The 12,677-nt window shown below is 46.9% G+C and overlaps 1 protein-coding gene across 1 annotated transcript; it reads left to right on the top strand.

The window, feature by feature from the left end:
* Window positions 1-4,357: 4,357 nt before the first annotated feature.
* LOC310963907 (C-type isolectin Sp-CL4-like) lies at window positions 4,358-12,677 on the top strand (the record flags this gene model as incomplete). The annotated part of the gene is made up of 6 exons (XM_083936864.1): window positions 4,358-4,380; window positions 4,891-4,979; window positions 5,980-6,106; window positions 6,212-6,352; window positions 7,773-7,875; window positions 12,604-12,677. The coding sequence occupies exons 3-6, from the start codon at window positions 6,026-6,028 to the stop codon at window positions 12,675-12,677; spliced, it is 399 nt and encodes a 132-aa protein (XP_083792990.1). The 5' UTR covers window positions 4,358-4,380; window positions 4,891-4,979; window positions 5,980-6,025.

The raw sequence follows: 12,677 nt of genomic DNA, 5'->3' as shown, positions 1-12,677 counted from the left end.
AGTGCCGTCTAGGGGCCAATACGTGTGTTAAAGTGTCCTTGTGTGTTAAAGTGTCCTCTAGGAGCCTAGACGTCCGTTAAAGTGTCCTCTAGGAGCATAAACGTGTGTTAAAGTGTCCTCTAGGAGCATAAACGTGTGTTAGAGTGTCCTCTAGGAGCCTAGACGTCTGTTAAAGTGTCCTCTAGGAGCATAAACGTGTGCTAAAGTGTCCTCTAGGAGCCTAGACGTCTGTTAAAGTGTCCTCTAGGAGCATAAACGTGTGCTAAAGTGTCCTCTAGGAGCCTAGACGTCTGTTAAAGTGTCCTCTAGGAGCATAAACGTGTGCTAAAGTGTCCTCTAGGAGCATAAACGTGTGTTAGAGTGTCCTCTAGGAGCCTAGACGTCTGTTAAAGTGTCCTCTAGGAACATAAACGTGTGCTAAAGTGTCCTCTAGGAGCCTAGACGTCTGTTAAAGTGTCCTCTAGGAGCATAAACGTGTGCTAAAGTGTCCTCTAGGAGCATAAACGTGTGCTAAAGTGTCCTCTAGGAGCCTAGACGTCTGTTAAAGTGTCCTCTAGGAGCATAAACGTGTGTTAAAGTGTCCTCTAGGAGCCAAAATGTGTGTTAAAGTGTCCTCTAGGAGCCAAAATGTGTGCTAAAGTGTCCTCTAGGAGCATAAACGTGTGTTAAAGTGTCCTCTAGGAGCATAAACATGTGTTAAAGTGTCCTCTAGGAGCATAAATGTGTGTTAAAGTGTCCTCTAGGAGCATAAACGTGTGCTAAAGTGTCCTCTAGGAGCATAAACGTGTGCTAAAGTGTCCTCTAGGAGCCTAGACGTCTGTTAAAGTGTCCTCTAGGAGCATAAACGTGTGCTAAAGTGTCCTCTAGGAGCATAAACGTGTGTTAAAGTGTCCTCTAGGAGCCAAAATGTGTGTTAAAGTGTCCTCTAGGAGCCAAAATGTGTGCTAAAGTGTCCTCTAGGAACATAAACGTGTGTTAAAGTGTCCTCTAGGAGCATAAACGTGTGTTAAAGTGTCCTCTAGGAGCATAAACGTGTGTTAAAGTGTCCTCTAGGAGCCAAAACGTGTGTTAAAGTGTCCTCTAGGAGCCTAAACGTGTGTTAAAGTGTCCTCTAGGAGCATAAACGTGTGTTAAAGTGTCCTCTAGGAGCCAAAATGTGTGTTAAAGTGTCCTCTAGGAGCCAAAATGTGTGCTAAAGTGTCCTCTAGGAACATAAACGTGTGTTAAAGTGTCCTCTAGGAGCATAAACGTGTGTTAAAGTGTCCTCTAGGAGCATAAACGTGTGTTAAAGTGTCCTCTAGGAGCCAAAACGTGTGTTAAAGTGTCCTCTAGGAGCCTAAACGTGTGTTAAAGTGTCCTCTAGGAGCATAAACATGTGTGTTAAAGTGCCCTCTAGGAGCATAAACATGTGTTAAAGTGCCCTTTTCAGTGGCAAGGACGTGCAATATGTGCCCTTTTTTCACGTCCTTGTCTGTGCAAACAGACCTGTACATTTATGTATGATGTCGTGTTGATTTGCTTATATAGTAAAAATGCTACTGTGGGTCGGACAAATAACCTATGTGGTCGTTTCGATTGAGCGACTTATTTGTTTAAAGGCTTTTGACACAGAAACACTCCCGGCGTCGCCTCTGTGGCTCTAAAGTTACTCTCTTGTCATGTTTGCTGTCTTTCAGTGTGGGGCCGTTGGGGTAACACAGACTGCTCAGAGACCAAGCACTTTGTGTGTGCCAAGAAGGCGTGATCATCGTTAGCTGATGTGATGCAGCTGCGCCGGTCTGCTTCATGATAACCACCGCAAACACAAGCTGTCAACTTCAAAGCAATAAATACGTCAGCAAACTTCTCTGTGTCTTGATTCATTTCTGGTTCAAAATATGACAGAGCTGTTATGTGCTTTCAGACAGCTTAGCTTCAAAGTACCTCTGCTCAGTTATTGCTGCATACTAGTGATCAAATGTACAGTATATATTCTATATTCTTCTTCTTTTTGTAGTACACCTTTATGATTGTAGGGTGTTTATGTAGGTATTGACCCACACAGCCCCATAATAATTCAGATTCAGTAGAACGCAAGCTGTCCAACGTTATGGCTGTTAACAAAGGTGTGCCGCAGGGTCCGATTCTAGACCCCCTTTTTATTAAGAAACGCGTGCTAGAGTTTCCTCTTGGAAGCATAAACACGTGTTAAAGTCTCCTCTAGGAGCATAAACGTGTGTTAAACTGTCCTCTAGGAGCATAAATGTGTGTTAAAGTTTCCTCTAGGAGCATAAACGTGTGTTAAAGTGTCCTCTAGGAGACTAAACGTGTGCTAAAGTGTCCTCTAGGAGCACAAACGTGTGTTAAAGTGTCCTCTAGGAGAATAAACGTGTGTTAAAGTGTCCTCTAGGAGCATAAACGTGTGTTAAAGTGTCCTCTAGGAGACTAAACGTGTGCTAAAGTGTCCTCTAGGTGCAAAGATGTGTGTTAAAGTGTCCTCTAGGAGCATAAACGTGTGTTAAAGTGTCCTCTAGGAGCATAAACGTGTGTTAAAGTGTCCTCTAGGAGCATAAACGTGTGTTAAAGTGTCCTCTAGGAGCATAAACATGTTTTAAAGTGCCCTCTAGCAGCATAAACGTGTGTTAAAGTGTCCTCTAGGAGCATAAACGTGTGTTAAAGTGTCCTCTAGGAGCATAAACATGTGCTAAAGTGTCCTCTAGGAGCATAAACGTGTGTTAAAGTGTCCTCTAGGAGCATAAACATGTGCTAAAGTGTCCTCTAGGAGCATAAACATGTGTTAAAGTGCCCTCTAGGAGCATAAACACGTGTTAAAGTGTCCTCTAGGAGCATAAACGTGTGTTAAAATGTCCTCTAGGAGCATAAACACGTGTTAAAGTGTCCTCTAGGAGCATAAATGTGTGTTAAAGTGTCCTCTGGGAGCATAAACGTGTGTTAAAGTGTCCTCTAGGAGCATAAACGTGTGTTAAAGTGTCCTCTAGGAGCATAAATGTGTGTTAAAGTGTCCTCTAGGAGCATAAACATGTGCTAAAGTGTCCTCTAGGAGCATAAACTTGTGTTGAAGTGTCCTCTAGGAGCATAAACGTGTGTTAAAGTGTCCTCTAGGGGCATAAACGTGTGTTAAAGTGTCCTCTAGGAGAATAAACGTGTGTTAAAGTGTCCTCTAGGAGCATAAATGTGTGTTTAAGTGTCCTCTAGGAGCATAAACGTGTGTTTAAGTGTCCTCTAGGAGCATAAATGTGTGTTAAAGTGTCCTCTAGGAGCATAAACGTGTGTTAAAGTGTCCTCTAGGAGCATAAACGTGTGTTAAAGTGTCCTCTAGGAGAATAAACATGTGCTAAAGTGTCCTCTAGGAGCATAAACGTGTGTTAAAGTGTCCTCTAGGAGCATAAACGTGTGTTAAAGTGTCCTCTAGGAGCATAAACACGTGTTAAAGTGTCCTCTAGGAGCATAAACGTGTGTTAAAATGTCCTCTAGGAGCATAAACACGTGTTAAAGTGTCCTCTAGGAGCATAAACGTGTGTTAAAGTGTCCTCTAGGAGCATAAACGTATGTTAAAGTGTCCTCTAGGAGCATAAACACGTGCTAAAGTGTCCTCTAGGAGCATAAACATGTGTTAAAGTGTCCTCTAGGAGCATAAACGTGTGTTAAAGTGTCCTCTAGGAGCATAAACACGTGCTAAAGTGTCCTCTAGGAGCATAAACGTGTGTTAAAGTGTCCTCTAGGAGCATAAACGTATGTTAAAGTGTCCTCTAGGAGCCGAAACGTGTGTTAAAGTGTCCTCTCCAGCTCCTTCGCGACCCCCCCATGAATGAATGATCTTGGAAAACTTTCTGGGTATCCCACACGTCTTCTTAACAATTGATCATTTTCACATCAGACCAAGTCCCAAGACAATTCTGTCGTAAACAATCGGCAAGTAAACGTTAAGAGAGGAAAGGAACAAGCCGACCTGTGCCGTCTCCATCAGCTGCAAAACATGACATTATAAATGTGCGTGGGGCTGAAGAACAGAAGGACTAAGCCTGAGCCCTGCTGAATAATGTGTACATTTGGGGTTTGAAAGACATAATGAAACTCTACATCTTCTTCCAACGACATTAGAGTGTGTTTAAAACTGTTTCTGAAACGTCTTTATTCTGCTTCTGAGGTTAAAGTTTTTCTTATCTCAAGTTTGTTTTGACCACCAGTTCTCCTCTTGCTCTTGGCTGTGTACTGACGCTCCTCCAGTTCCTTCACCTGTTGATTTTACTGGGAAAACACAGTGAAGTCAACATTTTAAAGATGCGGTGTGTCCTCAGGGCATGAGCAGCGGGTATATCAGTGTGAGGACCGGCCCTCTGACGTTCAGACGAAGACGGGACAAAAGAAGTCACATCCGTGGTGAGTTTGTGTCTCTGACTGTATGTTTTAAGAGGCTTCATCAGTTCATGTACGCATCTGACCAGGCAGGGACTGGACCAGGACCAGGACCAGGACCAGGACCAGGACCAGGCAGGGACTGGACCAGGACCAGGACCAGGACCAGGACCAGGACCAGGCTGGGACTGGAGCAGAACTAACAAAGTCCAAACCAACTTCCCACCAACGACTGTCACTCTAACGACGGTCGTTGGGACTCGGAGCACAAAGGGTTCCAGTGACATCATCGGCCTGTGAGAAGTTAAATACCTGGATCTCCACACCAGCAAGTTGGTCCAGTCCCAGCCTGGTCCTGGTCCTGGTCCTGGTCCTGGTCCAGTCCCAGCCTGGTCAGATGTGTACATGCACTGATGAAGCCTCTTGGATGAGAGGTGAAACGTCTTCCTAGACAAATAACCAAGTCCAGTTGCTTTGGACTGAAATTGCTTTGAGGAGAAGTTCCTTAGACACCGACCTTTGTCACATCTCCAGGTCGTATTCCAGCTGTGTGGTGCCGTGAGCCATGCAGCCAGCTGTGGTAACTTCCCTCCTGCTGCTGGGGGTCCTGGTATATGATTCAAGTAAGTACAACACACAGGGCGTTTCCATGCAAATCCATAACCTGAAAGCTGATTGAAGTTCCCTGGTGTCCATGTGCGGGGGTTGAATGTTAAAATGAGGGAGTAACTCTTCGTCCCGGGCAACACGGTGGTTTGGTGGTTAGCACTGTCGCCTCACAGCGAGAGAGTTCCTGGTTCTCCCCGTGTCTGCGTGGGTTTTCTCCGGGTTCTCCGGTTTCCTCCCACAGTCCAAAGACGTGCAGGTGTTCGGTTCATTGATGACTCTAAATCACCCGTAGGTGTGAATGGTTGTCTGTCTCTGTTCGTCTCTATGTGTCCTGTGATAGACTGGCGTCCTGTCCAGGGTGGACCCCTTCTCACGCCCGATATCAGCTGGGGAAAATGGCCGACTTTTGTACAGAACCAGGACACAAACGCCTCTTCTTGGTAGTGACGCTGGTTGCCATGGTGAAGTCCTCCCTTGGTTTAAAGGGAACGCTCTATTGTTTATGTTTTCACGTTGTTTTGGCCGGAGTGGGGGGTTCGAACCCACGGAGCATGTGCAGACCAGAAACCTGAGATTACTCCGCGAAAGATGTTTCAATGAGGAAGAATCAGGAACTGAAGGAGTTCTCTGGGTCTGATAACCGGGGTATCCGTCTGGTTAGACGTGACATGACGCCCTTTCAAAATATGATTTCCAGGTCCAAGCCTCATATTTCTCCAACGCCTCAGAGCAGATCTGAGTTTTTAAAAAACAACATAATTGTCATTTGTCTCTTTCTTATGGGTGAAAAAGAGTCTAACTGACCAAAGCGCTGATCCTGATCGTTCACTTGTTCGGACGTTGTGTCTGTTTTATTTCAAAGGAGCGTTTGGACCCGGGAATCTTATTTTGAAAGTCCCACTTAACAGATGGTGTTTGAGAAACCCCGAGTGTGACTTTAATCTGAATATAATCAGGTTTTTTAACTGCATGTAAACGCACTTACACTCACAGAAGCCCGTTGTTTCCCTACAGGTGCTGTTACCATGGAGGACATGTGTGTACGCACGCAGGTCAGGCCATGTGGGTACAAATGGGAACCTTTCGACAGGACTCGCTGTATGAGAGTTTCGAGTATGCAAAAACCTTTGATGATGCTCAGGTGACACAACACAGGAAGAATTCAATACATGTATCCCCATCCTGTGTGGACAGTCACGATGCATGCTAACAGCTGACAAACACTTACTTTTGACTCACATTTCAGACATTCTGTCGCATATTCGACGGTGGAAACATGGCGTCGATTCACAGCGACGCTGAGATGAAGCAGGTGGCTTGTTTAGTCTGGCGTGCCGGGTTTGAAAATGTCAACGTTTGGATTGGAGTCAGACAAAGCCACGCTAGGGTAAGCAGTTCGTGTCTCAGACGGAGTGGCCGTGTTCGTACAGGGCCGCTTCTAGGCCAGACTTCCACTGGGGCCCCTTAAAGTGAGATCCCGGGGTCTTTTTCGACACATCAAATAAGCCATGGAGACATGTCATGTAACAACTGTTAACGGAGAAATCCAGGAGAGTCGCTAACGGCCGGACGTGGCTAACAGTGGTTAGCTCGGGGCAGCACGGTGAAGGCATTCAAAGGTCTTTTTTAACCACTAATGCTGCTGAAAATAAAAGCAAACCTCTGCAGCAGCATGAGAAGAGTCCCTACACACACAACAAAGCGTCATCGGCGTAGAGAGTGAACCTGCTGGTGGGTTTGTGTCATTTTGTGGTGGTTTTGCATCTTTTTGTGGTGGTTTTGTATCTTTTTGTGGTGGTTTTGCATCTTTTTGTGGTGGTTTTGTATCTTTTTGTTGTGGTTTTGCATCTTTTTGTGGTGGTTTTGTATCTTTTTGAGGTGGTTTGTATCTTTTTGTGGTGGTTTTGTATCTTTTTGTGGTGGTTTTGTATCTTTTTGTGGTGGTTTTGTATCTTTTGTGGTGGTTTTGCATCTTTTTGAGCTGGTTTTGCATCTTTTTGTGGTGTTTTTGTATCTTTTTGTGGTGGTTTTGTATCTTTTTGTGGTGTTTTTGCATCTTTTTGTGGTGGTTTTGTATCTTTTTGTGGTGTTTTTGCATCTTTTTGTGGTGTTTTTGCATCTTTTTGTGGTGGTTTTGCATCTTTTTGTGGTGTTTTTGTATCTTTTTGTGGTGGTTTTGCATCTTTTTGTGGTGGATTTGTATCTTTTTCTCTTCTTAGTTAAAGCTGCAGAAACAAAAGTCACATTTAAGCACTTTCTTTGGTCACATTTATTAATTGATGCTTATATTTAACCACTAATGCTGCTGAAAATAACAGCAAACCTCTGCAGCAGCATGAGAAGAGTCCCTACACACACAACAAAGCACCAATGGGCTCCTTCCACTGTAATGGACTTTACTATGAGAGGAGCTGGTACAGGGGCCAGTAGGTAAGTCTTTAAAACACTCTTTAATAAACTCTGGCTTCACTCTCTACGCTGATGACGCTTTGTTGTGTGTGTAGGGACTCTTCTCATGCTGCTGCAGAGGTTTGCTGTTATTTTCAGCAGCATTAGTGGTTAAAAAAGACCTTTGAATGCCTTCACCGTGCTGCCCCGAGCTAATCACTGTTAGCCACGTCCGGCTGTTAGCATCTCTGTTAACAGTTCATAGACACAATGGATTATTTGATGACCTGATCTTTGGATGATTTTACGCTGGAATTTCACTTTGAGAGATTGATCTTTATTAAGTTTAGTCTTCAAAGAAAACCATGATTCGATTCAGCTCTTTGTCGGGAAGATGCTCATGTGTTTTGTCTCTTCAGGCGCCGTACAAAAATGTTGATGGGACTCCTTTGGATTACACTAACTGGCATCCTGATCTGAAAGCTTCAAGTTCAAAGCTCTGCGTCGGATCCAACTACAAGGGTACGCACAGCTCACAGAGTTTGAAGACACAACACTGACGATGTAGCATCTCTCCAACACACCTGAATCTGATGATGTGCTCGTTATCAAGCAGCTGAAGCTCGTCACAGGTTTGAAAATCTTCAAACTCAGGTGTGTTAGAGCAGGAAGAAACCTAAAACATGCAGGACAGAGGCTCCAGGAGCAGAGAGAAACTAAAACATGCAGGACAGAGGCTCCAGGAGCAGAGAGACACCTGAAACATGCAGGACAGTAGCTCCAGGAGCAGAGAGAAACCTGAGACATGCAGTACAGTGGCTCCAGGAGCAGAGAGAAACTAAAACATGCAGGAAGGTGGCTCCAGGAGCAGAGAGGAACCTGAAACATGCTGGACAGTGGCTCCAGGAGCAGAGACAAACCTAAAACATGCAGGACAGTGGCTCCAGGAGCAGAGAGAAACCTAAAACATGCAGGACAGTGGCTCCAGGAGCAGAGAGAAACTAAAACATGCAGGAAGGTGGCTCCAGGAGCAGAGAGAAACCTGAAACATGCAGGACAGTGGCTCCAGGAGCAGAGAGAAACCTGAAACATGCAGGACAGTGGCAACAGGAGCAGGGTGAAACTAAAACATGCAGGACAGTGGCTCCAGGAGCAGAGAGGAACCTGAAACATGCTGGACAGAGGCTCCAGGAGCAGAGAGAAACCTGAAACATGCAGGACAGTGGCAACAGGAGCAGGGTGAAACTAAAACATGCAGGACAGTGGCTCCAGGAGCAGAGAGAAACCTGAGACATGCAGGACAGAGGCTCCAGGAGCAGAGAGAAACCTGAAACATGCAGGACAGAGGCTCCAGGAGCAGAGAGAAACCTGAAACATGCAGGACAGTGGCTCCAGGAGCAGAGAGAAACCTAAAACATGCAGGACAGTGGCTCCAGGAGCAGAGAGAAACTAAAACATGCAGGGCAGTGGCTCCAGGAGCAGAGAGAAACTAAAACATGCAGGACAGTGGCTCCAGGAGCAGAGAGAAACCTAAAACATGCAGGACAGTGGCTCCAGGAGCGGAGAGAAACCTAAAACGTGCAGGACAGTGGCTCCAGGAGCAGAGAGAAACCTAAAACATGCAGGACAGTGGCTCCAGGAGCAGAGAGAACCCTAAAACATGCAGGACAGTGGCTCCAGGAGCAGAGAGAAACCTAAAACATGCAGGACAGTGGCTCCAGGAGCAGAGAGAAACCTAAAACATGCAGGACAGTGGCTCCAGGAGCAGAGAGAAACTAAAACATGCAGGACAGTGGCTCCAGGAGCAGAGAGAAACCTAAAACATGTAGGACAGTGGCTCCAGGAGCAGAGAGAAACCTGAAACATGCAGGACAGTGGCTCCAGGAGCAGAGAGAAACCTGAGACATGCAGGACAGTGGCTCCAGGAGCAGAGAGAAACCTAAAACATGCAGGACAGTGGCTCCAGGAGCAATGAGAAACTAAAACATGCAGGACAGTGGCTCCAGGAGCAGAGAGAAACCTAAAACATGCAGGACAGTGGCTCCAGGAGCAGAGAGAACCCTAAAACATGCAGGACAGTGGCTCCAGGAGCAGAGATAAACCTGAAACATGCAGGACAGTGGCTCCAGGAGCAGAGAGAAACTAAAACATGCAGGAAGGTGGCTCCAGGAGCAGAGAGGAACCTGAAACATGCTGGACAGTGGCTCCAGGAGCAGAGACAAACCTAAAACATGCAGGACAGTGGCTCCAGGAGCAGAGACAAACTAAAACATGCAGGACAGTGGCTCCAGGAGCAGAGAGAAACCTGAAACATGCAGGACAGTGGCTCCAGGAGCAGAGAGAAACCTGAGACATGCAGGACAGTGGCTCCAGGAGCAGAGAGAAACCTAAAACATGCAGGACAGTGGCTCCAGGAGCAGAGACAAACCTAAAACATGCAGGACAGTGGCTCCAGGAGCAGAGACAAACTAAAACATGCAGGACAGTGGCTCCAGGAGCAGAGAGAAACCTGAAACATGTAGGACAGTGGCTCCAGGAGCAGAGAGAAACCTGAGACATGCAGGACAGTGGCTCCAGGAGCAGAGAGAAACCTGAAACATGCAGGACAGTGGCTCCAGGAGCAGAGAGAAACTAAAACATGCAGGACAGCGGCTCCAGGAGCAGAGAGAAACCTAAAACATGCAGGACAGAGGCTCCAGGAGCAGAGAGAAACCTGAAACATGCAGGACAGTGGCTCCAGGAGCAGAGAGAAACCTACAACATGCAGGACAGTGGCTCCAGGAGCAGAGAGAAACCTGAGACATGCAGGACAGTGGCTCCAGGAGCAGAGAGAAACCTACAACATGCAGGACAGTGGCTCCAGGAGCAGAGAGAAACCTTAAACATGCAGGACAGTGGCTCCAGGAGCAGGAAGAAACCTAAAACATACAGGACAGTGGCTCCAGGAGCAGAGAGAAACCTGAAACATGCAGGACAGTGGCTCCAGGAGCAGAGAGAAACCTAAAACATGCAGGACAGTGGCTCCAGGAGCAGAGAGAAACTAAAACATGCAGGACAGTGGCTCCAGGAGCAGAGAGAACCCTGAAACATGCAGGACAGTGGCTCCAGGAGCAGAGAGAGACTTAAAACCTGCAGGACAGTGGCTCCAGGAGCAGAGAGAAACCTGAAACCTGCAGGACAGTGGCTCCAGGAGCAGAGAGAAACCTAAAACATGCAGGACAGTGGCTCCAGGAGCAGAGAGACACCTGAAACATGCAGGACAGTGGCTCCAGGAGCAGAGAGAAACCTGAAACATGCAGGACAGTGGCTCCAGGAGCAGAGAGAAACCTAAAACATGCAGGACAGTGGCTCCAGGAGCAGAGAGAAACCTAAAACATGCAGGACAGTGGCTCCAGGAGCAGAGAGAAACCTAAAACATGCAGGACAGTGGCTCCAGGAGCAGAGAGAAACCTACAACATGCAGGACAGTGGCTCCAGGAGCAGAGAGAAACCTGAGACATGCAGGACAGTGGCTCCAGGAGCAGAGAGAAACCTACAACATGCAGGACAGTGGCTCCAGGAGCAGAGAGAAACCTTAAACATGCAGGACAGTGGCTCCAGGAGCAGGAAGAAACCTAAAACATACAGGACAGTGGCTCCAGGAGCAGAGAGAAACCTGAAACATGCAGGACAGTGGCTCCAGGAGCAGAGAGAAACCTAAAACATGCAGGACAGTGGCTCCAGGAGCAGAGAGAAACTAAAACATGCAGGACAGTGGCTCCAGGAGCAGAGAGAACCCTGAAACATGCAGGACAGTGGCTCCAGGAGCAGAGAGAGACTTAAAACCTGCAGGACAGTGGCTCCAGGAGCAGAGAGAAACCTGAAACCTGCAGGACAGTGGCTCCAGGAGCAGAGAGAAACCTAAAACATGCAGGACAGTGGCTCCAGGAGCAGAGAGACACCTGAAACATGCAGGACAGTGGCTCCAGGAGCAGAGAGAAACCTGAAACATGCAGGACAGTGGCTCCAGGAGCAGAGAGAAACTAAAACATGCAGGAAGGTGGCTCCAGGAGCAGAGAGAAACTAAAACATGCAGGACAGTGGCTCCAGGAGCAGAGAGGAACCTGAAACATGCAGGACAGTGGCTCCAGGAGCAGGAAGAAACCTAAAACATGCAGGACAGAGGCTCCAGGAGCAGGGTTTGGCAGCCCTGGTTCAAACAAATCTCATTGTATTCAGAATAACTGAGCACCTGCAGTATTACAAACGGCCACAGGGTGGAGCCTGCAGCCCATGCATCCCCTCTGTTCTTTTGACTCTTTTTCTGAACCTCATTTTTAATTCAATCCCATTTTCAAATCCCAAACCGAACCAACAACAACCAACATTGATGTAATAACAATAACAAATGCACTGGTTTTTATCCCAAACTTAAATCTAACAAAGTTGTTGTTTTGTTGCTTAAATCAAACTCAAATGAGACTGTTTCACAATATTAACCAAGTTTAAAATGGTGACGCTTACATTTAGGTATGAGGACGCGTTTAGGGGGCACACCTGTGGGTCGAATGAGAGGGGGGGGGCAAACACACAAGTATTCTACTACTACTATAACAGCGGCAACTATGACATGTTTTGCCACAAGGTAAAGAAAAGCAAATGTACAGATTTAAATTCACCCATTCATCTTCAGCCTCTTGTCCCTGTCGGGGTCACGGGGGGGGGGGGGGGGGGTGGAGCTAATCCCAGCTGACTTTGGGCGTGAGGCGGGGTCCACCCTGGACAGGACGCCAGTCTATCACAGGACACATAAAGACGAACAGAGACAGACAACCATTCACACCTACGGGTGATTTAGAGTCATCAATGAACCGAACACCTGCACGTCTTTGGACTGTGGGAGGAAACCGGAGAACCCGGAGAAAACCCACGCAGACACGGGGACAACATGCAAACTCCTGTGAGGTGACAGTGCTAACCACCATACCACTGTGTCGCCGTGAGATTATTTCAAATTACAAACTAATCTACCAGGTTTATGTGCTTCTGTGTATTTGATTGGCCAGTGCAGGGCTGTGCCACATGAGTTTGTGTGGCAGCAAAAGTTGAGGTTGGAACTTTTTGACAGAGTTTTTCGTGCAACAACAAACCAAACCAATGTTGAAGAGTGACCACCTTGTGTCACCTGTGTGAGGTGAAGGTCTGTGTCAGTGCTGATGTCTGTGTCAGGAGGATGCTTGTCAGCTGATTGTGGTGTTTGCTGTTTTTCAGTGTGGGGTCGCTGGAGTAACGAAGACTGCTCACAGAAGAAGTACTTTGTGTGTCTCAAGAATTTCCCCAGCTGA

This window comes from Echiichthys vipera, assembly GCF_963691815.1.
Source record: "Echiichthys vipera genome assembly, chromosome: 22".
Classification (NCBI taxonomy): Eukaryota; Metazoa; Chordata; class Actinopteri; order Perciformes; family Trachinidae; genus Echiichthys; species Echiichthys vipera.
Note: the sequence above shows the minus strand (reverse complement) of the source record. Positions and strands in the feature narration are given on the sequence as shown.